This window comes from Ochotona princeps, chromosome 3, assembly GCF_030435755.1.
Source record: "Ochotona princeps isolate mOchPri1 chromosome 3, mOchPri1.hap1, whole genome shotgun sequence".
In the NCBI taxonomy this organism is placed as follows: domain Eukaryota; kingdom Metazoa; phylum Chordata; class Mammalia; order Lagomorpha; family Ochotonidae; genus Ochotona; species Ochotona princeps.
In genome coordinates, this window is record NC_080834.1 from 22,911,833 (window position 1) to 22,939,020 (window position 27,188).

Below are 27,188 nucleotides of genomic sequence, written 5' to 3' on the forward strand. Positions count from 1 at the left end.
GGAAATTCTTTTCTGATTGTTGAGGAGAGAAAAAGGATGGAGGCAGAGAACATGGAAGTCGGAAGCAAAGGGAGCTGGTCTAAAAGTTACCAAAGCGATTCAGAGTTGGGTAGGGCGTGGCTCTGAAACTCCAGTGTGATTACAGATAATACTTTGCAGTGAACATCTGGATAACTCTACGTTTTAGAGTGAAATTGGCCAACGTGATGGTGTGCTTTTCTTCAACTAGGATTCAGTGAACAGACAGAGGAACAGTAAGGGAGGAGCTGGCAGTGCATGACAAAAATCTTTATTATTTTTGTTGGAAAGTGAGACATACAGAGAGGAGGAGAAACAGAGAGGAAGATCTCCCATCTGATGATTCGCTCCCCAGGCGGCTGCAACGGCCAGAGCTGAGCTGGTCTGAAGCCAGAAGCCAAGAGCACCTTCAGGGTCTCTCACGCAGTGTCCCAAGGCTTTGGGCCATCCTCTACTGCTTTCCCAGGCCACAAGCAGGGCGCTGGATGGGAAGCGGGGCTGCTGGGATTGGAACCAGAGCCCATATGGGATCCTGGGGCATATAAGAAGAGGGCTTTAGCTGCTAGGCTACTGCATCGGGCTGACAGAAACCTTTTAAAATATGATAGTAATCAGGCCCATTTGCTCATGTTACTCTCATTTCTTTAGGTTGAAGAAGTATCTGCTCATTGGGTTTTGTTTAGATAAATTTAAACAGAGTCAAGCCTTATCAGTAATGCATATACAAATCTGAAATAGGTGGGCCGTGGACAGATACTTTGGATTAAAAAAATAAAAAGGTAAATTAAAATAAGAAAATAAGGTAAGGCCAGTTATGACTCATTTATTAGATCTTATTCATTTTTAGATAATAGTCAAGAATTTTTGGATTTGTAGAAGTATCTACAATGTTTAAAAAATATCAGAATGAAGTAAATGTTACATACTTATCTCTGACTCAATCATCAGAAAAATGTCCAGAACATCAAAAGATAATGTTTTATGATCTGACAGTTTTTAAAAATTATACTCGTGTGGTGTGGGGATTGTGGCACATCTTGCTAAGTTCTGCTCATGACACCCTTGTCACATCTTGGAGCATGTGCTTAGAGTTCAGCTTTCTCCAAACAAATCCTGGGGGGCAACAAGTGATGCCATAAGTACTTGGAACCCTGTCCCCCAAATGGGAGGCCCGGATGGAGTATCAGGATCCTGGCTTCAGCCTGGTTCAGCTGGGGTGTGAGGGCGTTTGGGTAGTGAACCAGTGATTAAAACCTCTTTCGTGTGTGTGTGTGCTTTCTAGCTCTGTCTTCAAAAAACAAACAAGATATTCCCGTTACCAGTTTAAAAAGCTTTCATTTTATCAATTCAGGAAGTCAGCGATTCGCAGTGCTAACAGAAATTCTGAGCAGAACTGTCGAGCCAGTAAATGAGATGATGTTCTTTCCATTTTATGTGAAAAAGCTTAAAAATTTACTTTAGAGAAAAATCTATTATATTTTCCTAGTCAAGAACCCTTGGAAATCAGTCTGGAGAACATTCAAACAACTCAAACTCGACACACCGTATGACCCGGCAGTAGCACTCCTAGGAATATATCCAGAACACCTGTTCTATGAGAAGCCAACATGCACTCCCATGTTCATGGCAGCACAATCAGTAATTGCAAAAGCATGGAAGCAACCGAAATGCCCATCAGCAGAGGATTGGATAAGAAAGCTATGGTTCATCTACTCCATGGAATACTACTCAGCTATTAAAAAAAACAAAATGCAGTTCTTTGTGGCCAAATGGGCCAAACTGGAAACCATAATGCTAAGGGAAATGAACCAATCCCAAAAGGTCAGATACCACATGTTTGCGTTAATTTAAGATGATATGATGTTAAGCATAACATGTTATGTTATGGATGTTATGTCATATGTCATATATGAACTAAAATTGAAATGTGAATGGGGTGGTCACAGAATGTGGTTAAGAAATCACATTTATTTTTAACATGTTGGCTGCTCAATACTATGTCAATTAATTCCATAATGATGTCAATTGTTGCTGATGGTATGTTAGTGCTTTTATTTGATCAGGATGATACTCTGCTGGCTCTGCCATCAGACCAGAGAGGGTCTCCCCAATAAGTAGTTGGACTTGACTGGACTATAAGATGTTGGACTCTATGCTCGACATATGCTTGCAAAGAGGGAATCTCAACTGAACTTAAACTATGGTTAAGCAACAAGGTGGAGGAACCCACCATGGGAGGAGGTGTGGGGGAATCCCAGTTCCTATGAAATTACAACACAATGTAATTAATGAATAAAATTAATAAAAAACACTAAAAAAAAAGAACCCTTGACAAGATAGAATTCCCACCCTTCAATTCAAAGGCATTTTATTTCAGCAAAGTTCAAGCAGGGATTAGGTATCTTCCCTATTGTTTCATCTTCTGGTTCTGAAACCATAGAAGGGAAGCAAGAAATCAAACACTGAGGGGCATTTAACATGGGTAACATGTCACAAAGCTGATGACAGGTGCAAATAGGTCAATAGACAATGGTACTGGCAATAGAACACATTCCAGGGATGCAAAAGACGTACATTCTTTGTGCTGTCTTTTATACTTCTGCAGTCACGGTTGACACATTGCTTGGAAAAGATGATGAGCATACTGGCTGCTTCAGGAGGGATCCGCTAGGGACTGGTAACCATATCTCCTACAGGGCCTTGTTGCCAGGCAACCACTTGTTTCCTTGGTCACAGTGAATCTGTGAGACCCCCAAAAGAGGCTGTACATTCTTGGAGGACTGTTCTTCATATCCTCTCTTGGAAGCAGGATGAAAATCTCTTCATGATAACAGCTTTATGAAGGCCAAGAGAAGTCTTTGCAAGACATGTCGGAAAGGTAGGAAACAAAGTGAAACCAACTTTCATCATTACAGGGGAGACACTCCAGGATGTGTAGGCAGCGTTACCAGTTTCCATCTCACAGACTCTCCGTCCTGCAAGGTGCCCTGCTGGTGGCACTGCTGTAGTGTCCAGCCACGGTTCTTGCCCTGGATCCCAGCCTGGCTACAGATACAGCGTCGTTTTGTGATCACTGATGTGACAGAGAGAGGTCCACTTATTCTTTTTTTTTTTTAAAGATTTATTCATTTTATTACAGCCAGATATACAGAGAGGAGGAGAGACAGAGAGGAAGATCTTCCGTCCGATGATTCACTCCCCAAGTGAGCTGCAACGGGCTGATGCGCGCCGATCCGAAGCCGGGAACCTGGAACCTCTTCTGGGTCTCCCACGAGGGTGCAGGGTCCCAATGCATTGGGCCGTCCTCAACTGCTTTCCCAGGCCACAAGCAGGGAGCTGGATGGGAAGTGGAGCTGCCGGGATTTGAACCGGCACCCATATGGGATCCCTGTGCGTTCAAGGTGAGGACTTTAGCCGCTAGGCTACCGTGCTGGGCTCGTATGATTTTTATTATGAAAATTTTTATTTTTCAATTTGAAAACCTTCAGACAATGATTCAGAGCCATTGTAAAATGTTATATCCAAAATACAACTTATTTTTAACTTCAAATTTAAAACTTTATATGTGGTGAATAGATTTAATACATACATACATATATATATTTATATATATATATATTAGAACATAATAGCATTTCCCAACATGCCTTCTTTCCTGCCCACATTACATCCATCCTCCTCCTTCTTTTATTATTATTTTTTTACTTTTTACAATGACATACTTTCAGGAAAGAAGAGATGATAGAGAAAAGGAAGAAAGGGGAAAACAGAGGAAGGAGGGTAAAAAGTTTCTTAGCGATAGTTTTTTTTCAATTTCATTGCTGAATATTGTGAATGAAAATCTTACCAATATAATCTTTTTAAATATAGTCATTGCATATGGGATTTTGCAGTTTTATTTCTGCTCTCAAGAGCTACTTCAATAAAGCATCCTAACATCTATATTCTTCTCTCTCATAGTGTTTGTATCGTCCTAAATTTTCAAAGTTTGACAATGTGCTGAGTGGCAGAGATATTTCTCAAGTATTAAAAACTTCCCAACTATTACGTAGATTGTTGCAAAAGAGTTTCAAAAACTTGTAATATAGTTTTATAGACATAAAGAGATTTTAGTTCTTTTGTTTTCATTGCTCCTGGGATTTCCAGATTCCTTTCTGTTCTGTAAATGTCAGTGAAGCCGTTAGTACCTGTTGAGGTTTTTCCTTTAGAGAAGTCTTAGAGATATTTTTGTTCCTTTTGTTGTATTGTGCCTTCATGTGGAGACCTGTTGAAGTTTTTGAGAATAGGGAGATGTAAAAGTTAAAGAATTTTGTATGACCTAAAGCTACAATCTGACTCATCAAGATTTAAGGAGAAAATAATTACGGTTGCAAATTATTCAGTATCGAGATTTATCATTTTTTGGTTTTATTTTAATGGAAAATCAGATATACAGAGAGGAGAGAGAGAGACAGAGATCTTTCGTCTACTGATTTCACTCACCAAGTGGCCACAATGGCCAGGGCTGTGCCAGTCCGAAGCAAGGAGCTTTTTTGGGGTCTCCAAAGTGGGTGCCTGGCCCCAAGGCTTTGGGCCATCCCCACTGCTTTCCCAGGTCACAAGCAGGGAGCTGGAGGGGAAGTGGGGTTGCTGGGAACCAGCACCCATATGGGATCCCAGATGGTTGCAAGACGGGGACTTTAGTCATTGGGGATTTTACCACACCAAGCTCTATTGCATGGTTTTGGAATAAATAAATTAAGTCATTTAGGATATATCTATTAAAATTATAGGCTTTTATTGCAAATAGTTATAGTGCCCTAATTTAAACACTTGCTAACCAAAACATACAATATCAAATTTCTTCATGATTTCATAAGAAATTGAGAATATTTCCTATTATCTCATTAAAATCTCCAGCATTCAGATGGTATAGCCATTACCTCTTTAACAAATGAATATAATATAGATAGAGATTTTGAAAACTAAAATAGGATGTTTTGAAGCTGAGGTTACATCTTTTCCCATGGAAATTTAATGGTGTCGAGTTTATAGTGATTTTCTCTGGTCCATTCCTCAGAAATGCTTGGTCTTAGCAAGCTCCGGCTGGATTCGGGCAGTTTGTTCAGTATTATTTGAAGAGATGGATGCAGCTTGGTACTTATAAACAGAGAAGTATGACTGAATGCTCCTTCCTTTTTTGAAGTTATCATGATGAAATAATGAGTGTGATTAAAACATTAAGAATTGAGCCAGTATTCATACCGTCTTGCCAATCCTTTATGTGTTATCCGAGCCTTCTGGCTCAGAGATGATGGGAACTCCACACAGTTTCATTCAACTCAAGTTCTTAGTTTCCACTGAGTAACTAGGCCACCTCCCACTTCCTTCTTTACCAGGCTTAAACAGTTACATAATCACGAACTTGACGTTTTAATTAAACAGAGAGCAGTGGGTGCTGCAGACGATGTATGAGGCTAATGAGCCTGTGACTGGAAGGGATATCGCAATCTTCTGATGGAAGACGCTCGTGAACTGATGTTATATTACGTTGTTTTTCATAAGGCAGTTCCAACACTCCTGATCCTTTCTTGTTAGCCATTCCATAGTTTTCAAAACTAAGAATAGATGGCCAATTCAGATAATATCACCTGTTTTAAAGACTCCATAAATCATGGCTGGCGGAGGCCATGCAGTGTTAGCCATGACATCCTTTCCATGGCAGCTTTGTAGTAGGACATTAATAAAATAAATTCCTCTTTCATAAGAGTTTAGATTTGTAATTTATGATAACTGTTCACTGCAGGCAGAAAGATTAAAAACAAGTAAACCAATATACCAACTAAACTGCATGTGTCAGTTTTTATTGAGGAGGGGATGGGAGTGAGAGGAGGGGTTTAAAAGCAGCTTAATAATGTCTTCAGTGGGAATCTTCCTGGATCTGCAACTAAAGGCTTAACTTTTGTATTCAGTAAATAACTGCTCCGATTTGCGGCTCCTGTTAACCCATGTAATTATTCCTATGTGGTTAAATGAAACAACTGGAATAAGAAAAAAATCGATGTCAATGAATTTTCGTGATAAAAACGGCCATCTTAATTGTGACGAAGCTTTATAGTCACTTAAAGGAGCAACACAACTTAATTGGTTCTTATCTGACTGATAACGATTAGGCACCCCCCGGTGCCACGGACAACTGACTTGGACAGCTTACTGTACCTCCCTGTGTAACATTTTTAGAATCAAAATAATCATGTGAATAACTTCCTGAGTTGCCTGGGGTGATTAAATGAATTCATTTATGCAAAACTCATGTTACAGCTGCCCAGCACACCACAAATGCGAACAGCAGAATTACTGTGTTAGCAGTAGTGGTTGTCATTGGAGCAGGAATGCTTCAGAACAAAACCCTATCACTAAGGTGCAGTTCATGTCACCTGCTGAATTAAGAGCTACGCTTGTTCACATTTTTCCAATCTTTTAATTTTTTTATCATTATTTGCCGTGATACAATTTTGCAGGTAGAAGGATTCCCTGCTCCTCCTCCCCCACCTTCCTTCCGTTCTCCACACCCTCTACTATTTCCCCACATTTTATTACAATAGTAAAGTCCTTCAGCAACAGTCACAAGTCCAACATTCAATGTATGATGGCATTGTATGTATAGACAATCGTAGAAAACGTAGTATTGTATTGTCAAGGAATTTGTAACAGTTTCCTTTGGAGACCTGCTTTTATTTGGAGTAGAGATGCATGCTGTAAATTAATCCCACTTCCTGGTATGCTAGCCTCCATTACATAGCTCATCCATGAGAATATATGTAGATACATGTTTACCTATATATCTATTGATTTTGCATCTTGCATGAATGTTGTCAGAGAGAACATATGAGAAAACAGGGACATCTCTGTTCCTTGGTTTTCTTACCAGTAGGAACACAGTGCCTGACTTTGGGTCTCTCACAGCAGCCATCACTCCCTAAACTCCTGAATTGCAGGTTTGCAGATCTGGTTCCAGTGATGGGCAAGTTAGACTGTGCACATGGATCGGGTTTGGGTTAGTAATACAATCCGGAAGACACCCTTGGTTTTTTTTTTTGTTTTCTTTTTTGATTTTTAGCTCAAGGCTTAGAGTGGTCTTGTTTTGCAAAGAGTTCACCCAAAAAGCAAAGAGAAGAAAAATTCCATGTGGAATTCATGAAAGAAATAATAGAACAGAAAAGATTTTGACAATGTTCCAGATTATAGGTCTTCCCATCACATGGTTCTTGTCACCACACCCTGGAGTAGGACTTCATTGCAAAAAAAAGAATACAAACAAAATATTTGGATAATAGGACTAGTAAAATGATTTCACTTTCAAAAACTACTAGACTATCTGTAGAACAGAACTTTTTAGCAGATATTTGTGACCATTCTTTAAATCATTCTTCAACTTGTTAGGAAAAACAAGCCAAGACGAAGTCAGCTCTCCACTTAGTGTACCCCAAACATTTAATTGCCTTCTATTCCTGCTAAATGTTTATTCATTGTAAGTGTAATGTCGCAAGGTGTTGCCTAGCTTAAATTAGAAAGAGAACTAATATAACCTAAGATTAAATGATAATTTTCATTTACTCTTAGATTTAATTTCACCTTACAGTTGCTGTGCTGGGTCTTGTAGTACTAAATAAAAAGGCACAGTTAAACCTCAATCAACTGGCTCTTTCTTAACAGACCTTTTAATTATGGGAATATTTTTCTTCCACATCTTACTGTACAGAGATTGTATAAGCAAAGTAAAGCCATTTCTCAAGCTTTAGGTTACAACACAGGTCAAAGGAAGACTTCCAGCCTGTGTGTTCAGACTTGGAATAAAGCGTATTGTCTAGCCATCACAATCACCAGTCACAGTCGTGCTCAGTATCCCTGTGTTCCTGATTTCAATTGGGAAGAAAATGGCAGTATATTTCAATAATGACTATGAAATTTAAAGTCAGTTAAGTGTGCATCCCCCATTCTTCCTTGACTTTGTAATTGCCTCAGTATCTGTGTGTAGTCGTTGATCAAAAGTTCTGTTACAGATGGTAAGATACACGTTTGTATAGAAAAAACAACTGTAGAAAATTTAGTGTTGCTCTCCTAATGTTTGCTGATTTATTGTTATAGCAAGATACTCTGTGGTGATTTCAAGAAATAATACCCAAAATGTTAAAAAAAAAAGTTACTCAAGTGAAAGGATATGAGAGGAACATAGTTCTTGTCTGATTTCTTCATAATTAAGTGCAAATCACTGATTTTAAAATCAAGTGGCAGGACATTGTTGCTATGCTAATTTTAACTTGCCATTTCAACCTCTCCCTGGGATGCACCCGGGGAGGGATCAGGTACTGGCTCCAGCAGCTGGGTGCCCATCAGTCAGTGGGAGACCAGGATTGTTTCTGGCTCAGACAGTTTGGGAGTGAAACAGTGGACAGAAGATCTCTCTTGCTCCTCTCATCTCTCTCCTTTTCCTCTTCCTCTTCCCTGTAAATAAATAAAGAAATTAAAATCCAAGACTCAGTTTGGGATTCCTGTATTCCATATCAGAGTGCATGGGTTCAGTTTCCATCACTTCTGCCGATGCGTTTCCGGGAATATAACAGGTACTGATGAAGTCCTTGGGTCCCTGCCAATGTGGGAGATTCAAATCGAGCCCCTGATTCCCAGCGTCAGCCTGGCACAGATCACAGCTCTTGGGGCATGTGGAGAGGGAACCAATGTATGGCTTTCCAGTCATTCAATTTGTTAAATAATTTGTTACTTTTAAATTGGGAATACAGACGAACTGGACTACTGCCTAATGAAATGCTTTAAGTACCATTTAAAATGATCTAAACTTAATGAAAGAATACTTCTTAATTTGCCATAGATTTTAAGGAAATACAAAAGACATGGAGGAGCTTTGAGGGAAAATTGAGGCTTAAATTCACGAGGAACTCAACAGAAGAGTTTAAAGATGCCTGCACAAGTACTTCAAGGTTTAAAAGAGAAAAAAAAAATTGTGACCTTTGGAAGGGTACCATGTTTTCCATAAAGGTTCCCATGGTCGCTGTGGTCCCTCACGAGTCACGATTCTGCTGCTGCGGCCCCTTCAGCACCTCGGTATCCTAGAAGCACGCACGAGTACACGGATGTGTGTCCTGCTGTTGGATTGATTTTTCCAAGACACGTGCTCACATGATGCTCTTTCGTTTGAGGAGAGTTTAAGTGACTACCAGCCCCTGTAAAACTCACACACGGTGGTTGGGACTATTATACAATGCAGAAGTCCTTACCTAATCTAGATAAATTTGCAGAGGATAATTTCTATCTCCTGCAAATTAAAAGTTCATGAATATAACTTGTTTGTTTGAAACAAGCATATATGCACCGGGAGGCTGTAGGCGAGGCATGTAATCCTCAGTGTTTCCCCCGCAGCTCTTCAGGCCGGAGCACACGGAGGAAGGAGACTTGCGGCTCTGACCCATCGTGCGACTTCCGCCCCATGGAAGCTCCCAGGTGGTCGGCTCTGTGGAGTCCAGCGTCCCATACACGTTCAGACTCCGGAATATCATCCTTGGTAAATGTTTCTAAATAGCCCTATAACTGGTGATAATTTCATAAAAGTTATATATCTTGTATTTAACATTACAAAATAAATGCATTTGTTTCTTAAACCTAGATCCTCGGCTCTATTAAGTTTCCCTAGAGCTTCATTCTAAAACGCCCCACGTATTTTACATGAATTTATTTCTTGAAGCATAATTCCTGCATTTCGTCACTCTGGAATGCCCGTTGCCTGACAGAAATATAACACATAACAGTCATACAATAAGGATTTCTAAGTATATGAGTAAAATGGAATTAAGCGCGCAAGTTTTAAAATGCTTGTTGAACCAGCAGGTCAGTTGGTCCATTTGAATTAAAAGGGGTACAGAGAGAGACCCCTATATTCCACTAATGCTTTAGCCAATGGCATGTGACTGTGCCATATTGATAACCTTATATAGAAATAAAGATGGGCAATGAATTGTTTCCGTACAGTATTAGGAAGTCCAAAATCAGCCACCAAATAATTCCTTTAATGCCAGGTGAGAAATGGAAGCTTTATTTTCTTTTTATTTTTTTTAATATATTTTATTTTTTTTATTCATTGATTACATTGTATTATGTGATACAGTTTCGTTGGAACTGGAAATCACCCCACCCCTCCCCCAGCCCTCCCCCCATGTGAAATATTCCACCTTGTTGCATATCCACTGATCAAGTACAGTTGAGATTCCCTCTTTGCAAGCATAAACTAAACATAGAGTCCAACATCTTATAGTCCAATCTAGTTCCTCAGCTTCCTGGGGAGACCCTGTCCGGTCCGAGTGCAGAACCATCAGATTATCAACCCGATCAATTAAAGGCTCCAACATACCCTCAGCAACAATTAACTTTGTTGTGTAACTAATAGTTATAGTATTGAGTAACCAATATGTTAAAAAGAATTGCAATTTCTTAACCATCTTCTGTGATCACCTCATTGTCAATTCAGTTTTAGTTTATACACAACATATAACATAATATACATAAAATAACATGTTTTATATAACATCATATCCTCTTAAATTAACGCAAACATGTGGTATCTGACCTTTTGGGATTGGTTCATTTCCCTTAGCATTATGGTTTCCAGTTTGGCCCATTTGGCCACAAAGAACTGCATTTTGTTTTTTTTAATAGCTGAGTAGTATTCCATGGAGTAGATGAACCATAGCTTTCTTATCCAGTCTTCTGCTGATGGGCATTTTGGTTGCTTCCATGCTTTTGCAATTACTGATTGTGCTGCTATGAGCATAGGGGTGCATGTTGGCTTCTCATAAAACAGGTGTTCTGGATATATTCTTAGGAGTGCTATTGCTGGATCATATGGTATGTTGATTTTGAGTTGTTTGAATGTTCTCCATACTGATTTCCATAGAGGCTGTACCAGCCTGCAGCCCCACCAGCAGTGGAATAGGGTTCCCTTTTCCCCACAACCTTGCCAACAAGTGTTGTTGGTGCTTTTATTCATGTGGGCCAGTCTTACTGGCATTAGGTGGTACCTCATTGATGTTTTAATTTGAATTTCCCTTATTGCCAGGGAACTTGAGCATTTTTTCATATGTTTATTTGCCATTTGGGTTTGTTCTTTTGTGAAGTGTTTGCCCATTTCCCGTGCCCATTTCTTGAGTGGCTTGTTTGTTTTGACATTTTGGTTGTTTCGTAGTTCTTTGTATATTCTGGAGATTAGCCCTCTGTCACCTATGTCGTGCGCGAAGATCTTCTCCCATTCTGTGGGTTGCTTTGTTGATTGTTTCCTTTGCTGTACAGAAGCTGCTTAGTTTGATGAGGTCCCATTTGTTTATTCTGGTTTTGATTGCTAATGTTTTTGGTGTCCTTTTTAGCAAGTCGGGACCTACCCCTAGATCTTGTAGAGTATTTCCGACATTTTCTTCCAAAAGTTTGAACATCTTCGTCTTAGGTGCTTTTGCTCTTTTACCAACTCAGACTTCATTGCATAGTACAAAGCGTGATGGGGTGTGACAACTCAAGGAAATTTAACCTCTAAGAACATTTTTACTTGATGATAGAAAGCAGAAAATAAAATTTCCCAAATTACAACATCTTATGCAGTTTCTGTAAACATGCAAGTGGAACAAGTCGGTAGGTCTGTAGCTGTATTTCTTAATAACCTAAAATAAATATATGCTTATTGTTGTCAAGGAATAATTTGAAGGCATGAGTTAATTCCTTGAAATCACATTACCAAGTCTTTAAATGTCTTAGAGTTGCTTCAGATTTTATTGAAATTTCAGTGTTACTGTTTATAATGTAGATAACTTTAGCTACTAATTCTGTTTTTCTAATTTATAGTTTTTAGGATATTTACTACAAGAACTATGATCACTGGATGATTAATAAAACAAAATGTCAAGTATTATTGTGATAGTCTTAAACCCACCCATTCCCAATTTATTTTGAGAAAATATTTTCTAAATTCTTCCTGCCATAATGCGCTAGTCTCAAATGCCGCCAAAAAAAAGATAGTTATCACGGTTTAATAGATCAAGGAAACACTTTATGGTTTAGACTCACGGTGTTATGAGTATGTTAGAGTTTCTGAGAAATTCTGTTGTAAAGAGAAATGTTTACCTTGGTTTAATCCTGGCAGAGAAAAAAAAACATGATTAGTTCCACAAATTTGCAGCTCAAGCAGACATAAGTTATATGAAATACTTCCACGTGGAGTGAATAAAAATTATTTCAAATGCTCCAATTGCATTTCTTTAAGCAAAATATTTTGTATTCCTTTTTTAGCATAGGTATATAGCGTTGGCCAACGGAATAATGCATCTATGCTGTGTTGTGTGTTTCACATCATATTCTCGAAGTATCAGCATTCCTGTTTCTTTGTGTTAAGCCTCAAGAATATCATAAGCTACATAACATACTGGAATTCTAATAGAGTACAGCCTCAGTATTACTAAAGCATGTAAAAACACCACAGATAGAACCTTCACACATATTTTATCACTAATATACTGTCCACATATTTATGTATCCAGTCATCTGCCATCCAGCACAAACATGTCAAGTGTTACGTGTGCAGTGGTAAATACAAATACATTATTTAGATTGGAAAAATATGACTTTCATGAGCACACTGCTAGATTTTGAAGCTTAATTTAGCTGAATATTTATAAAGGATTCGCATTGCTTTCACACACAAATAATAAATAAATTCTCAGTTGCTCTATGATACTTTTCTCATTGCTTTAAAGCTCCCATCAGATTCTTGTAAGTACCTTACTTGGAGTAAGGTTGGAGAGCATGACGTTCAAGGAAGCCAACTGCGTTGCCCACGAGTGAGGGAAGGTAAGAGAGCAGACTTGCACATTCTTCATATACACCTCTGAGCTTATATTTTTGTGTGTGGGATGAAAAACAGTACTTTCAGAAAAAAGGTATTATTTGGGGGTTAGAAAAATTTCTTTTCCAAAATCAAAAGTTATTGATATGAAGAAGGTCCCTTTAAAAGCATATTCAACATATATCGATAATTATACAAATATATATGTATATGTAATGTTCAAGGATAGGAGAAGATGGATGTTCCAAATATAAACAGAGAACACATTTATCTTTATATTTACATAAAATGTGCTACACATATAAGGACAGAATCCTTTAAAAGAGCAAATTCTTTCTGTTTCAAATCTTCCAGCATGTTAATTCAGTGATAGCCGTTATAAGTTACAGCTCTAGGGAGAGAACAAAGAATTAGCTCAGAGGTAGAGGGTGCAAGTTAATGTCTCTGGGCTGTCGCATATTCCAGACTGAGTTCTCAGCTGTTAAGATAGATCTTCAGTTACCAACCAGGTCAGAGTAAAAAAAGAATTCAATTTAATACTACTCTTCACAGTGGAAACGACCTTTGACCTCTAACTTCAAAGAAATCTATGAAAGCTACAGTGAAAAGAAATAATTACAAGACTAGAGGTTCCATAGCAGTCAAACGAGCAATATGGGTAGAGCTCAGTACCTCTGGGTATCTAGTACATGAAGGAAAATATCAAATTTTGTGGGATGCTGGATGAGGGGACTGTGGAAAAGACAGTGCAATTTGAAAGTCTCCCTAGTGGATTAAAAGATTGTTCCCGGTTTTCCACTGCTGTGAGTCTTAACTCCAGTCAGCCTTGTCAATGAAGGAGAACATTGTCCAACCAAAGAATATTTTTTGAAGGTCCAAGTTTTCTTGGACAGCAATAGTACAGTTCATCATGAGAAAATAAAAATGGGTGAAAGGACAGAGGGTACTGTGGCTTTTTCTTGCACTGGGTATAAAAGTTCATGTTTTCAAAACAAGAACATAATAAAATCTTTCTCTTTTTGCTTCTATCAACCATCATCATGTACCATCCTGGTCCTGACAAACAACATAAATCCACTTTGTTTTTGACACCTTGCTGTCCCTTTTCTGCGTTCTTTAATGTTTGAAGTGAGGAGGAAGTGTGCAAGTGTCACACTGACGTACAATGTGTTAGAGGTGCGAGGCAATGAGATCAGTTGCTGCAGAAGCATGTTAAGGAGCCAGGTTGACATCACAGGACACTGAACTTTGCCTGAGGTAGCATGATAGAGAGTAGGGGGCCAATGGCTGTAAGAGAGTAGGGGGCCAATGGCTGTAAGAGAGTAGGGGGCCAATGGCTGTAAGAATGCATATGTTAGACTAGAACTGTTAGAAATGGTCGTTTTTATTAAACGCTAGGGCCAAACATCTTTTCCCATAACTTCTTCTCCTGATACGCCTTTGCTTCAGGTCCTCCCCACATTCTTGAAGGTGTGGAACACTGAAGCTTGGTAGTCACACAATTACTCACTATCCGCCTCTATCCTGCAAACAGGGATCCTTTCCTCAAGCCTGGGAGTTTTGTACTCTATTTACAGAATGATAAGTTTGAAAAGGAGTGGAAATAAATTTAGAAACGGAAATTTGGTTGAGATTGTGAAAAGCCATTCTTATCAATAAAGCTAGGATTTGTAGGCTGTAAGAATGCTCCCACATGCCTGGGCCTGTGAGTCATGCAGTAGCAGCTGGGTTTGGGGAGAATCAGTGGTGACTTGTGTCATTGACGTGGGAGGAGAGATAGAAGCAGGGACATTTCAGATAGAGCGGTTCCAGTTAAGGCAGGAAGGTTGCCTGAACAGGGAGGTTAGCTAGCGAAATCTCAAAGATGAGGAGGTGACAGGGTTGAGAGAAAGGGAAGAGAAATGCAGGGTGCCTTCACAAACTCCTGAAGATTCAAGTCACTTTTTCTTTTAACATATGTTTATTTTTATCTACTTGGAAGGTAGAGCAAGGGAGAAAGGAAGAGACAGAGAGATAGAGAGAAGAGACAGACACACACGCACAGATGGACAGAGGAAGGCAGACACTTCAGTCCTGTTCACTCTGCCAGTGACCACAGTGACCACAGTGACCACAGTGGCCACAGTGACCACAGTGACCACAGTGGCCAGTGCTGGGCCAAGCAGCAGCAGGAACTCAAACTGCACCAGGGATTCCCATGTAGGTGGCAAAATCCCAAGCACTTGGGCCATAATCTACTTTTTTCTGCAACGTATCAGCAAGAAATGGAGCAGCCAGGATTAGAACCGATGCTTCGATGTCGACCCCAGGTGGGGACTTAACCCACATTGTCAAAATACCCGTCTCTTGTTATTTTTCTTATTTGGGATAGAAATAATTTATACAATATGGAAAGTTAATGCTACACATTAGCCTTTCCCCTCTGTTAATAGAAGTAACTGATTTTGTGATAGTTATGGAAAATTATCATTATATTTAATCTCTAAGTATGCCTAGAATTTAAGTTGACTTAATTAAAACACTATTTTAAATATCACATTCTTCCAAGTCATGGGCTCAAAGGACTTAGAAAGAGATCTACCAGGAATCTTCCAAAAATGCATGGAAAATGGAATTAATCGTAAAGTTGGTGATTTGGACCCCACATCCAGCACCCACAGGTGACACATTACGCCACCACCTGTGATGCTGGCATCCCTAAAAGCACTCATTCATGTTCCAGCTGCTCTACTTCCATCCAGCAGAGGATGGCCAGGTGCTTAGGGCCTGCACCCACGTGGAGGACCTGGAGGGAGCTCCTGTGTCCCAACTTCCTGTTCAGGCTTTGGTCTGGCCAGCCCCAGCTGTCATGGCCACTTGGTGAGTGAGTGAGCAGGTGAAAGATCTCTGTCTTTCTCTCTGCAATTCTACTTTTCAAATAAATAAACTATGCTTCTAAATATGCATTATAAAATACATAAAATACATAAAATTTATTCATCTTATATAAGTAAAATAATAAAAATTAAAATCAGATTGATATTTTAAAATAAGTTTATTTTGGTACAAAAATATTTGAAAGCAATGCCTACAAGGGCCTTTCAAAAATTTAAAAGAAAATATGCATTGTGAAATATTATGCATGGATTTCAAAATGTTTTGTGCCAAGATAAAATTGTCTGTTACTTATAATCCCATACAAGAGGAAATTTAAGCCTTGGTTCTTCTCAGTCATCTTAGCAACCCCAGATACAGGAACACTGAATGATTTAAATTCAGCTAGTGTATACCCTAATTTTTTTTTCTGATAACTGTATTCACTTTCTGCAAATTTTAAAAAGAAGAAAGAAAAGAAGTGAAGTGGCTAAGTTACCAGTCATTTTCTCTGTTGTGTGGCTCTTCATAAAAGAGCCAAGCGTTAGGCCCAGAAGGCACGGCCAGAGGCACCTGTGGCCAGGGCAGAGCCGGGAGGAGGGGGCTGTAAATATTTGATAGTCCTCTCCTGATTAAATTTTCATCCACACACCTGTGGCTTGCATTCAGGGTGCAGCCTCCTCCGCTTTGTATCCATGCTGCCTGCATCTGTGAGGTCAGCCAAGTACACGAGCCATAGATTCAGAGGTGTGAGTAGGGAACATCTGTATTTCGTTTACTAGAAGCGAAAGTTTATTTTTGTAAAATTTAAGGAAAGTCATTTTCACAATTAGAATTTCTTAAAGTCCCATACCTTCCCTGCCCCTTTTCTCACCCGTCCACAGTCAGGCTGGACAGAACAGTGTGTGTTAAATCACATTTAGTTATTGCTCACTCTCTAAAGCACAATATGGGTCAAATCATGGTTTCCTCATCCTGACATTATGTGGAAGTTTTGAACTGCTCTAACAGGAAGTGAAGCTGTGACGCTGTTCCCTTGAGCCAATTTCCCAGGTCTCATGTATGCTTCTTACCCAGGACCTCCTGAAGAAGACTTCATTTTCAAACAGGTGGGCTGTGCCTCCACTCCAAGGCAAAGAGTCCTTGAAAGCAACAGGTGGGAGACCTGGTTACAGGAGAATTGGGAGGACTGCACGGTGAGAACTTAACGTGCTCCTTGACTAAATTACTCCATTGCTGCTTCAAAGAGGTGCTTCCGCAGGGTGAAGACCGAAGCCTTCACCATACCTTCAGAGCTCTCTAAGACATGCAGCGTTAGGGCTGCTCCATCTTCCACCCACTTCATTAGGCCATCTTATTTCTTTTTGTTTTGTTGTTCAACTTATTAATTTGTTCATGTGAAAGGTGAAACACTAGAGAAGGGAAAAGTGAGAGAAGAGACAGAGAGAAAGAGAGAGAGAAAAAGAGAGAGAGAGAGAAAGGAATTCCATCCGAGTCTCCCCCAAGGGGTGACAGCCATCCCAGCGCTTGCACACCTTCTGCTGCCTTCCCAGACATGTCAGCAGGGCGGTGGAGTGGAAGCGGAACAGCCAGGCCTTGAACCACAGCTTCCCTCCATGGTGCAGGCAATCTCAAGTGATCATTTAATCCGACACTCAATACCCACCCCTGTATTTTCTAAGCTTTATCATATCTGAAAATCGCTAAAATCTGTAAAAACTTTAAAATATTTCAATATAAAATTATTCATTTTGATAATATAAAGTTGTAAACGTTTGCACAATGATCTGTATCAGTGGGTTAATGATGCAGTCAGGAATTCAAGGCGATGTTGTCACCAGCTCCTGCAGCCGGTCTGAGCTGACTGGAAGGGTCCTGGAATAGATACAAGCTCCAAGCTGTGGTTTCTTCCTAAAATCTTGCCCCTGCTAAAGCCACAGGCTCTGAAGCCATGAATCAGCCTGAGCACTTAAGGGCCGCAGGGCTGCACTGGGCCTAGCTTCTCATGCCAGCTGGATGGGCACATGCTGCCGCGGAGGACAGGAGACTCGCCCAGGCCAGGGAGGCAGGCAGCCACGCAGCAGCAAGTCAATTCCACAGCAGTGCAGGGTGCCAGCATTTCTGTTTTTCCAAAGTGATCAAGGTGTGCTTGAAAACTGCAGGAAGCCTTCAAGAAGTGAAACTGAGCTTCAGAGCTCTTGTTAGCTTTTCCTAATGTCTCCATTGCTCCAGGTTACGGAGCAGGGAAATGAGTTTCAGGGGAGTGTGGTCTAAATTCTTTCCTTTCCCAAGGGAATGAAGTCCTGAAACAGGAATCATTAGGGCTCCTTGGTAGAGGCTATGAAGGTAGCATGCTGCGTTCTAATACACTGTTTTCATTTAAAGCAAATGGGTATATAGTCAATCAGTAGCTCCACTCCTAAAAATTTAAGTACACCTATTTCTTTATTTTAAATTCTAAGTAATAAGCCTGTTTGTTTATTTGAAACAGTCAACTCAATGCAGGAAAGGCCTTGACCTCTCTTTCCAAGATCTTCCCAAGAGCTGATTGTGTGAGCGTATCAATGATTCAGTCTTTATAGCAGCGCTGTAAACCATGAGTAGGCTCTAAACACCAGTGGGGCCTTGCTAGGAAGCTATCACAGACAGCCTCATGACCTTTCCAGAACTGACTAAATAAGCTTCAGGCTACTGCAGAAAACTCAATTGGGAAAGAGTGATAAGAAAAAAATAAAATTTTCTGAACTAACTTTTAATGTATAGATATTAGGTATATTTTATCATTATTAAATTTTACTGTCAAATGAACACCTTTTGCATTGTTGGTAAATGGCTTTACATGCATTAAATTGTATAATGGATTATGTCTGAAAATGTTAACATCCTAACAATTGTTCTAAATTAGAGATGTCTTAAAAGAATGACATTGTGTTACGTGAAGATTTTAAAGAGGGGATTGTTATTCAATTCAATAATTTTTATTGGCACAAATTAATGCTAAACTGGGAAAATCAAAGGTTAAGTTGGCTTTTAGGGATATCTATGCATATCTGAAGCACAAATACACTCATAACAAACCAAGTTCACATAATTGATGTATAAAACATTGATTTTAATGCAAAAAAGTACTTAAAATATATGCATTGAAGGATCCTCATGAGCTCATTAGGGGTTGGTGTTATGGCACAGTTAAAGCCACCATCTGCAGTGCTTGTGGGCACTGGTTCAAGTCCCAGCTGCTCCACTTCTGACCCAGCTTCCTGTAGAGGCTGGGGAGAAGCAGCAGTGAGTCCCTGCAGCCGCCGCTGCCTGGAGGCTCCTGACCCAGCCTTGGCCTTCGCAGTAACCTGGGAGACTGAACCAGCTGATGGAGGACCTCACGCTCTGTAGCTCCGTGACTTACTCAAATAAGTAAATCCTACTTTAAAACTTAGTGGAACATTCATATGAAGTATGATCTTTCAAACCTTTTGCACTGAATTCATTTTAATTCTATTTCCTGTGAACATTCTTGATGACCACCTTAGAATTTGCAAGAACAATGTTTCTACTTAGAGTGGTTTTAATGTTCATTGCATCTATGTTGCTGGATGTTAAAGTAAAAATAAAATGTTCACTATCTTTAAAATATTCCAAGTCATTTTATCCTCATTTTATTTAAGATAAAATAACATTTTTCACTTCTTGAATAATGTTATCATACTCAGAAATCCTTATGTGATATTTTAGAATATTTTTAAGTGAGATTAATGATGATTGATTGCTTAAACCACTAATAATAGGCAAAGATTATCCACTCACTTCAATGCAATTCTTCTTTTTAATTAATATTTAAGGTGAGGGGGTTACAAGCCCATGATCAGGCTGGAGGGAAGCGGAGTGGTGGGAAGTGGATGAGAAAGTTATTTCTGTTTTTACTCGGGAGCCACTGCAATGTTTGTGTGTGTAAGGCATGGAGGCTGCTAGTTGAAATCATGCATATAGAAATTCTTAATAACTGCCTTCAAAAGTTGAGCAAGGACTCATTTTTTTCTCCTCTTTTCTTCCCCCCTTAGAATTTGAACATTTCATTTCAGGATTTGGGGGACCTTTACCAGGTTCAAAATTTTAACAGGATTCTTAGAAGACTAATTAGAGTGGAAATCCTCTGGTTAGTGGATAATTCGCTGGTGGACTTAAGTGCCATTCGATTGCCAAGGTACATGATTCTTAGCATGTCTACTTACTCTGTTCCAGTGAAATCTTCCTCATGCGGAAATAGCGGACCATTGTTGACACACATCAGACCTGTCTTCTGGAAGTCATTTGCTAAAGTATATATGATATGGTGAAAAGAAAGTTACTGTCAAAATACTACGTTTTAGAGAGAAAAATATTCTTTTCCAAACTATCACTTTCATTGCCAATTTTAATTATTTAAAAATTTATTTTATTTTAAAACATTCTCTGAAAATACAATATTTGTACACTTTATAGCATACAAAGCAATATTTCCATGTATGTAGACAGTATAAACTGACAAATTCAGATGATCAGCAATTACCATCAGTTCTTAAAAGAATAATTCATAACCATGAAAAAATAAGGGCAGCAAAGCTTGCTATTTTCTTGCTGTTGTAAACCAGAATATGCAACTCAGTTACATATTTGTAACAGTTGTAAATTTTAGTGATAAGGAGATGGCAGGGAAATTTGGCTCATGCGTTACTCTCTGACTTGGAGTGGAAGTTAGCTATTAGATTAGTGGCAGAAAGAAACTAAGGATTTTGTTTTTTAATATTTTGTGGATCCCTTACTATCTCAAGGTTCCCAACTCCCCGCGAGAAAGGTTTCCTGCCTCTTTGTTAATGTTCAGAATTGCTTGAATCTAATGGGTAGGTAGCCTTGCCATTGGGAAGACCAGGCAGTGGTTCCAGAGGGATAGTCAGGAGATGAAGAAAACTGAAAAACTGCAATGAAAGTTAAGATTCATCCATGAACGTGGAAGAGACAGGATGCTGGGAGCAGGGCACCAAGGCTGCACCCTGCAGGAAAGGGCTGGACCCCCTGAGCGTGAGCTGACACAGGGTGCTTGGAGCAGGGTGCCAAGGCTAAACCCTGCAGGGAAGGGCTGGAGCCCTGAGCATGAACTGACACAGGGTGCTGGGAGCAGGGTGCCAAGGCTGCACACTGCAGGGAAGGCCTGAGCTGGCACAGCAGTGCCAAGTCAGGTGAGGCATCCGGGCATCCTCCTCTTCAGTCAGTTTCAAAGTCCGCTGGAAACTTAGCACGTGTTTTCATGGAATTTGAATTCAATTCCTATCTTTTAAAGTAGCTAATTTTAAAGAACTAACTAAAAACTTGCAAAAGAAAGTTCATTTAAAAATTGATATTACTTCATATAATTAATCAATAGCTTTTTGATGAGGAACATTCTATTTTAGCTACTGGGGGAAAATGAGAATGTATTAGCTGTGTTTTTTGTAAAACATATTGAATCAAATATAAAATCGATATATTTTAATGTTCACAGAGGTCCAAAGCATATTTTAAAAGCATCCAAGTAGATCGTCTGCTTGAAGTATCTAAACTTGGTCTAAATTGATTATTTTGTGGGAAAAAACATAAGAGAGAGAAAGAAGGAAAAAGAATAATAAGAAGCAGCAATAGGATAAAAGATGACCTAGTTTCAATGTTCTCTGGAGACAATATTTGACTGTTCTTTTTTTTAGAAATAGAACACATAAATGCAATTGGAATTCAAATTTTTAGAGCTGTCAGTTTAGTGTGTAGCAACTTGCTGCCAGTACATTCCTGACTTCTTTTCCTCTCTCTCCAAGAAGTCACGTTGCTAGGCTCCGCATTGTGGCGCCCCTTCTGACACCCATCTGCCATCCAAGTGCCAGGCAGTTCAGCTGATGCTAACCTGCCTGGGAAACAGCCAAAGCTGGGTGTCTGCGTCAGGGAGACCAGATGCAGTTCCTGGCCCCTGGTTTCAGCTTAGCCCAGTTGGGCATCACAGTCATTTGGGGAGCAGAGAAGCAGCGGGAGCACATCCTTCCTCACCTCCATCACTTATCATCTCGAATAAATAAATACACTTTTAAAAATACAGAAAGTCATGTCACTGTGTACTGATTCTGGCTCTCCTTTCCCATCACATATTCTACTGGCTGGAGGCAGTTTGTGTCAGGACTAATCAGAGAGACTGAGAAGGGAGTGTGACGGTAAGGAGACAAAATTCAGAGGAGATAGCGGTCATTGCAGAAGAGCAGGAACTGCCAAGGGGGGGAGAGGTTTCAATGAGCAATTGTCATGGAGGCTCAGTGCTTCTCATGACTGTGTGCAACCCAGAAAAGGCAGAAGGCAAACGCTCGAAGATGTGATGATGGTGTACACTAGCCAATGGAGAAGCAGGAGACGGAAGATGGGAGTGATACAACACCATCCTCAAGTCAGATTCCTGTTTACCAAGTGTCTGTGCAGCCAAAGTCCGTGAACAAACACACTGTGTTTCTTGCAAACAAGAGTTAAAGGGTTTTTTTTCCTTAAGGCAAGTTGTCAGTGATAGATTTTGAATTATTTTATCTACAGAGTCTTACACAATTGCGGTTTTAAGGGATGCATTATCTTTTGAGAAAACATGTTGAAGTTAAATGCCCAATATACTTTTCTTTCTTTTGTGTGATTGAAAGCCATTTTATCAATATACAATCTTGGAGTATAGGAAAGTAGATGGAAAATAGCTACAATCCACTCCTTACCAGTGGCATTGTTTGACTGACATTAGGTAGAGCTGCTTTTTTCATTCTCCACATGAGGAATCGCTCATACGCCAAGGACTGGGTAGGGTCCCTTAGTGTTCTAAAACAGATCTCTGCCTCCTAACATTTCATTCTCTCTCTCTGTCTGTCTCTCTCTGTCTCTATCATCTGTCTATCTATGTATCTATCACACACACACATACACACTTCATATTTGTAGAACAGGTGCAGTTATTCCTTTGAAGACTTGTGGTCCATGTGAGACAAATTAGCTCTGTGAACTTCGCTTGTTGACCATCTTCCTAGAAGACAAACACCACAATGTTTACATTCTGTGTCCAGCTGCAGGATTCTAAATCTGAACAAAAATCACCTCACAACTTTCAAACAGTTGCCAAAGATACCTCAAATACAACATTTGTCCTTGGCTGAAAACCACATTGAGTCTCTGACTGGACTCTCAAGCTTGCGGCAGGCTCCATTAGAAGCACTCACGCTCAAGAGGAACCCATGCGAGTTTAACCAAAGTTACAGAAGACGGTAAGCCCCGAGTGCCTTCAGACTCCTTCCGCACTGCATTGGATAGTGTCTTTAACTGTACTTCGTCATGCAACTTCTCTCTTGCTTAAATCCATTCAATAAATATTTATTATATCTGCTAGATACTGTACACTTCCTGCTTCAGATCTTACTGAAGAACTTTGAACAGGCCTTGTCTTTTTTTTTTCATTTGCAGTATATGCTGCTTTTGACAAGTTTATAATCACTGGACAGGTTTTAGGTTCTTCCTTTAATGTGACTTTATGTATTCAAGCTTGTTTCATTTTAAGACTTTACAATTTTGTAAATCTTTCTCATGTATTTCATAGATAGGAATTCCTATCATTTTATGTGACATATCATGAATAGTTTATCCTCTGGTTTTGCTTTCACTCCTTTGAGTCATAGAAATATCAGTAAGTGAATTCAAAGAAATACTTGATTTTGTCTACTCCAGTGGTTAAAATAGTTCAAACATCTGCCAAGAAGTAATGATTTCTATTACTTTATCTTTATTAGGAACATTTAATGGTTGTAGTGGAATCTTCATAGGTATATCAAGCTGTATGTCACTGTTAGATTACTTATGAAAATTAAAAGAATAAAAACAGCAACAGAATCTTGGGACGGACTGTGGGTCGTCTCACTTCCACATCCACTTTACGAAGAGTTAGACTGTCTCTAAGGTTCAGTCCTGTTATATAACTAGACTCCTTCATCTACACTCAGTTTCAAACATTTCTGAGCATCTTCCTTCCTCACACAGCCATCTCCCATGACAACCACTGTATTCCAGAGGCTTAATGGAATGTTAGATATTTTGACTCCTGATTTACAATGAAAAATTGTCAGAGTAAAAATTTCGGATCTTTGTTGTTATTACATAAATCTCATTACTGCAGTTGTCTCCCCAATGACTGTAGTTTGGAAGCAGAACTCCATGTCTGTGATAATAAATTCTCAAATTGTTTCTACATAACAGCAAAAACTAGCAGCCGAATTCCTTTAATATTAAACTAATACTGAACCATAGGGATGTTTTGAAGTTTAAAATTACATTAACTGTAGTCAGAGGAGTTTCAGCTGGACATTTTAACATCATTCATAAGGCAGCACATTGCTAACCATAAGGATAATTTAATAGTGCTAAATTTGGGTTTTCTTAATTTATATGTGGGATTTTGTAAAACATTTTTGGGCTCAATTCTGTCATTTGTGTTCCTTCAAGAATGCCTTACAACAATTGTATTAAGATTAATTGTCTGAAATCTAATATACCCTAAGGTCTCACTATAACTGTCTTAAAAATTTATGATGTGGTATAGAGTTATGTGGGAAGGAGGGATATAATGAGGTTCTTCTATTTTTCTAGTATTAACTCCATTGGATTGGATCCTGGGGAAAATAATGACTTTCAAGTTATAAAAATCTAAGCTGTGTGGATTTAGGTAGAGCATGACTGCCTTGAGCAGGAAAATGTAGGCATTTAAACTTCAGCTCATGCTGAGCAAACAAGCTGAAGTTTGAAGTTCATCCACATTTGTTTCAGTTACCCAGTCCCCAAGATCCACACTTTGAAGATTTTAGTAGTGTTCCGTTTTGACACTGGATATCTGTATTGAGAACTTGAGCCGGACCTATACTGACAATCAGTTGCATCATGCTCAAAATGTGAAGTATAAGCTTGCAATTGCATTTGTGGTCAGCTTTTCCATTACCCTTTATTTCAGATCTCCCAATAGGAAGGCAGCATAGCTCAAAAGAGTAAGTACTTAATGATAGAGCTAATAATGTGTAGGACCTGTAGGTACAGGATAACTCCATCACTCGGCCGACAATCACAGCCGACTGCGACCATTCTCCATAAATCTGTGTGTTGTTAGCTCACCATCAATTGACTTTTCACAATGTTGAGGAGTTCTTGTCAGCTGATTGTAAACAAGGGAACAGAAGGCTTAGGTTTTATTCTTTGTCCTGCCACCTGCAAACTTTATGTTCTTAAAATGCGTGCTAAAAATCAATCTAACAGAATTGTTGCGAGGATTAAATGAGATATCGTGCTGTTGTGCAGATATTTGAGCTCTGAGAAAATTAACCAGTCATGGAAGTTTTCAAGGGATTTGGCACCGTGATTACTTGACATTAACACATCCCATGAAAGATATTAGAATGCTTTGTCCACCATAACTGAGTGTCACAATGTCTTACTGCTTGAGCCCTGAAAATTCCCAGACCTAAAAACATCTGTGACTTGCAAGAAAATGCTGCTTTCTCACTGTTTAGCTGGATTGGTCTGAAGATTCTTCCTGAAACTGAAAGTGACTCTAACTTTGAAACAGGGCCTCCAAAAGCATCCCCGGTCCAGACAAGATAGCACAGTGCAACATCCCGCCTGCTCTGCTCTGACTCTCAGTACAGTTCCTTCTCAGCCTTCACTTTTGCTGCCGTGACCACATGTGCCATGACCTCCTTTTTCTCGTTACTTGGCTAAATCCACCCATGGAGTTTTTTCCTTATAGGATCTTGAAAAACTGGAGTAGAATTCTCTTACAAAAATAGATCGTGTGCAGTCCCACTTCTCTGATCAATACTTGGCAGCTATAGTATATCCATGAGAGGTCAAATTACATCGAATCATCAAGCGGTGAACGGGCATGCCTCTTTATTTTAGCCCCTCTGCAAAGATGACAAAGACCATGAAGTAATAATCGTTCATCTGTCTGTTACAGTAGACAGGCGTATTCATTTAAGAAGAAGATGGAATAAAATGCTTTTGTTCAAAGTAATTACTGTTTCTTTGACTTCTGTTTTAGTGTGTTTTCCTGCTTGCCAAACTTAAAAATACTGGATGGAATCCTGAAGCTACCAGAAGATCACTCACCACCAGAATCAAATATTTTTTCAAAAATGTGTGTTATATCCTAATATAATTTGTGTAGAAAAAGCAATCACCATTGTTGCTTTAAAAAAAACCATTTATAGGGCCCGGTGGCATTGCCTAGTGGCTAAAGTCCTCACCTTGAACATGCCAGGATCCCATATGGGCGCCGGTTCTAATCCCAGTGGCTCCACTTCCCATCCAGCTCCCTGCTTGTGGCCTGGGAAAGCAGTCGAGGACGGCCCAATGCATTGGGACCCTGCACCCGCGTGGGAGACGTGGAGGAAGTTCCTGGTTCCTGGCTTCGGATCGGCGCAGCACTGGCCGTTGCGCTCACTTGGGGAGTGAATCATCGGACGGAAGATCTTCCTCTCTGTCTCTCCTCCTCTCTGTATATCTGACTTTGTAGTGAAAATAAATAAATCTTTAAAAAAATCCTCATAAACACAGGATGCCTAATTGCATATAATGTTTACTTTATATATTCAAATATTTCTGCCTTTCTAATTAAAAGTAGAGAGATGTTTTGTATAAATAATCTCATAGGAAATATTCTAGATATTGGCCAATTGGTCTCTGGATCAACTGCTTACATCTGTCGTAACACAGATTCAGCCACAGAAAGCAGATGTGTGTGTGGATGTGGCTGGGTCCTCGTACGACTCTTATTTGTGAAAATTTGTGGAATGATCTAGTTTGATGATTTTTGCTCTCAACATGAATGTCACTTGGCTGGCTGATGGTGTTTGTCTTCACCAGTGTCTGCTGGCACTGTGTGCAGAGGTGTATACTTCTGCCACTCCTTAATTGACAGTGGCCAAGACTTTTGCTTTGATCTATCAGTAAGCGAGCAGGATCTAGACACTTCCAGACATAAATTTTGAGTAGTTTGTGCCTTATCAAATTTCCAAATAGAAGCCCTTCTGACATCCTTGTGCCTCACATAACTGTGATATGCAGTTGAGTTCTAGTTATCCTGTAGAACACAGGAATAGCAGGAGAGAAGAGGGCTATGTAACTAGCCTCTAGGATTTACAGGGTGTTGTTCCATACCACCTCACCTAAATAGCACAGCTCCTTCCACTGAGTGAATGCAACCTAACTCGCTCAATGTTTTCCCCAAAAAACACCACAAGTTGACTCTTAAAATATTGATGAAATGGATAAACCGTTTTTGTAGGAAATAAGCAATGGATGGTAGAGTTACCAAGTGAAACAACTTTTATGAGCACAGTAATACTGGAAATACAAAGAAGTTATGAACACATGAGAAACTTAG

The 27,188-nt window shown here is 39.5% G+C and overlaps 1 protein-coding gene across 5 annotated transcripts; it reads left to right on the forward strand.

Annotated features, from left to right (window-relative positions):
* The first annotated feature begins 2,699 nt into the window (after positions 1-2,699).
* On the forward strand, positions 2,700-25,997 carry LOC131479792 (protein phosphatase 1 regulatory subunit 7-like). 5 transcript variants are annotated; one of them, XM_058661182.1, is made up of 7 exons: positions 2,700-2,896; positions 9,436-9,577; positions 12,807-12,900; positions 16,826-16,944; positions 19,804-19,946; positions 22,798-23,031; positions 25,845-25,997. In XM_058661182.1, the coding sequence occupies exons 1-7, from the start codon at positions 2,886-2,888 to the stop codon at positions 25,954-25,956; spliced, it is 855 nt and encodes a 284-aa protein (XP_058517165.1). In that variant the 5' UTR covers positions 2,700-2,885; the 3' UTR covers positions 25,957-25,997. The 5 variants fall into 5 exon arrangements, with proteins under 5 accessions (XP_058517165.1, XP_058517167.1, XP_058517169.1 ...); XM_058661184.1 differs by having other exon boundaries at positions 22,834-23,031; XM_058661186.1 differs by lacking the exons at positions 2,700-2,896; positions 9,436-9,577 and adding an exon at positions 15,637-15,754.
* The last annotated feature ends 1,191 nt before the right edge of the window (positions 25,998-27,188 follow it).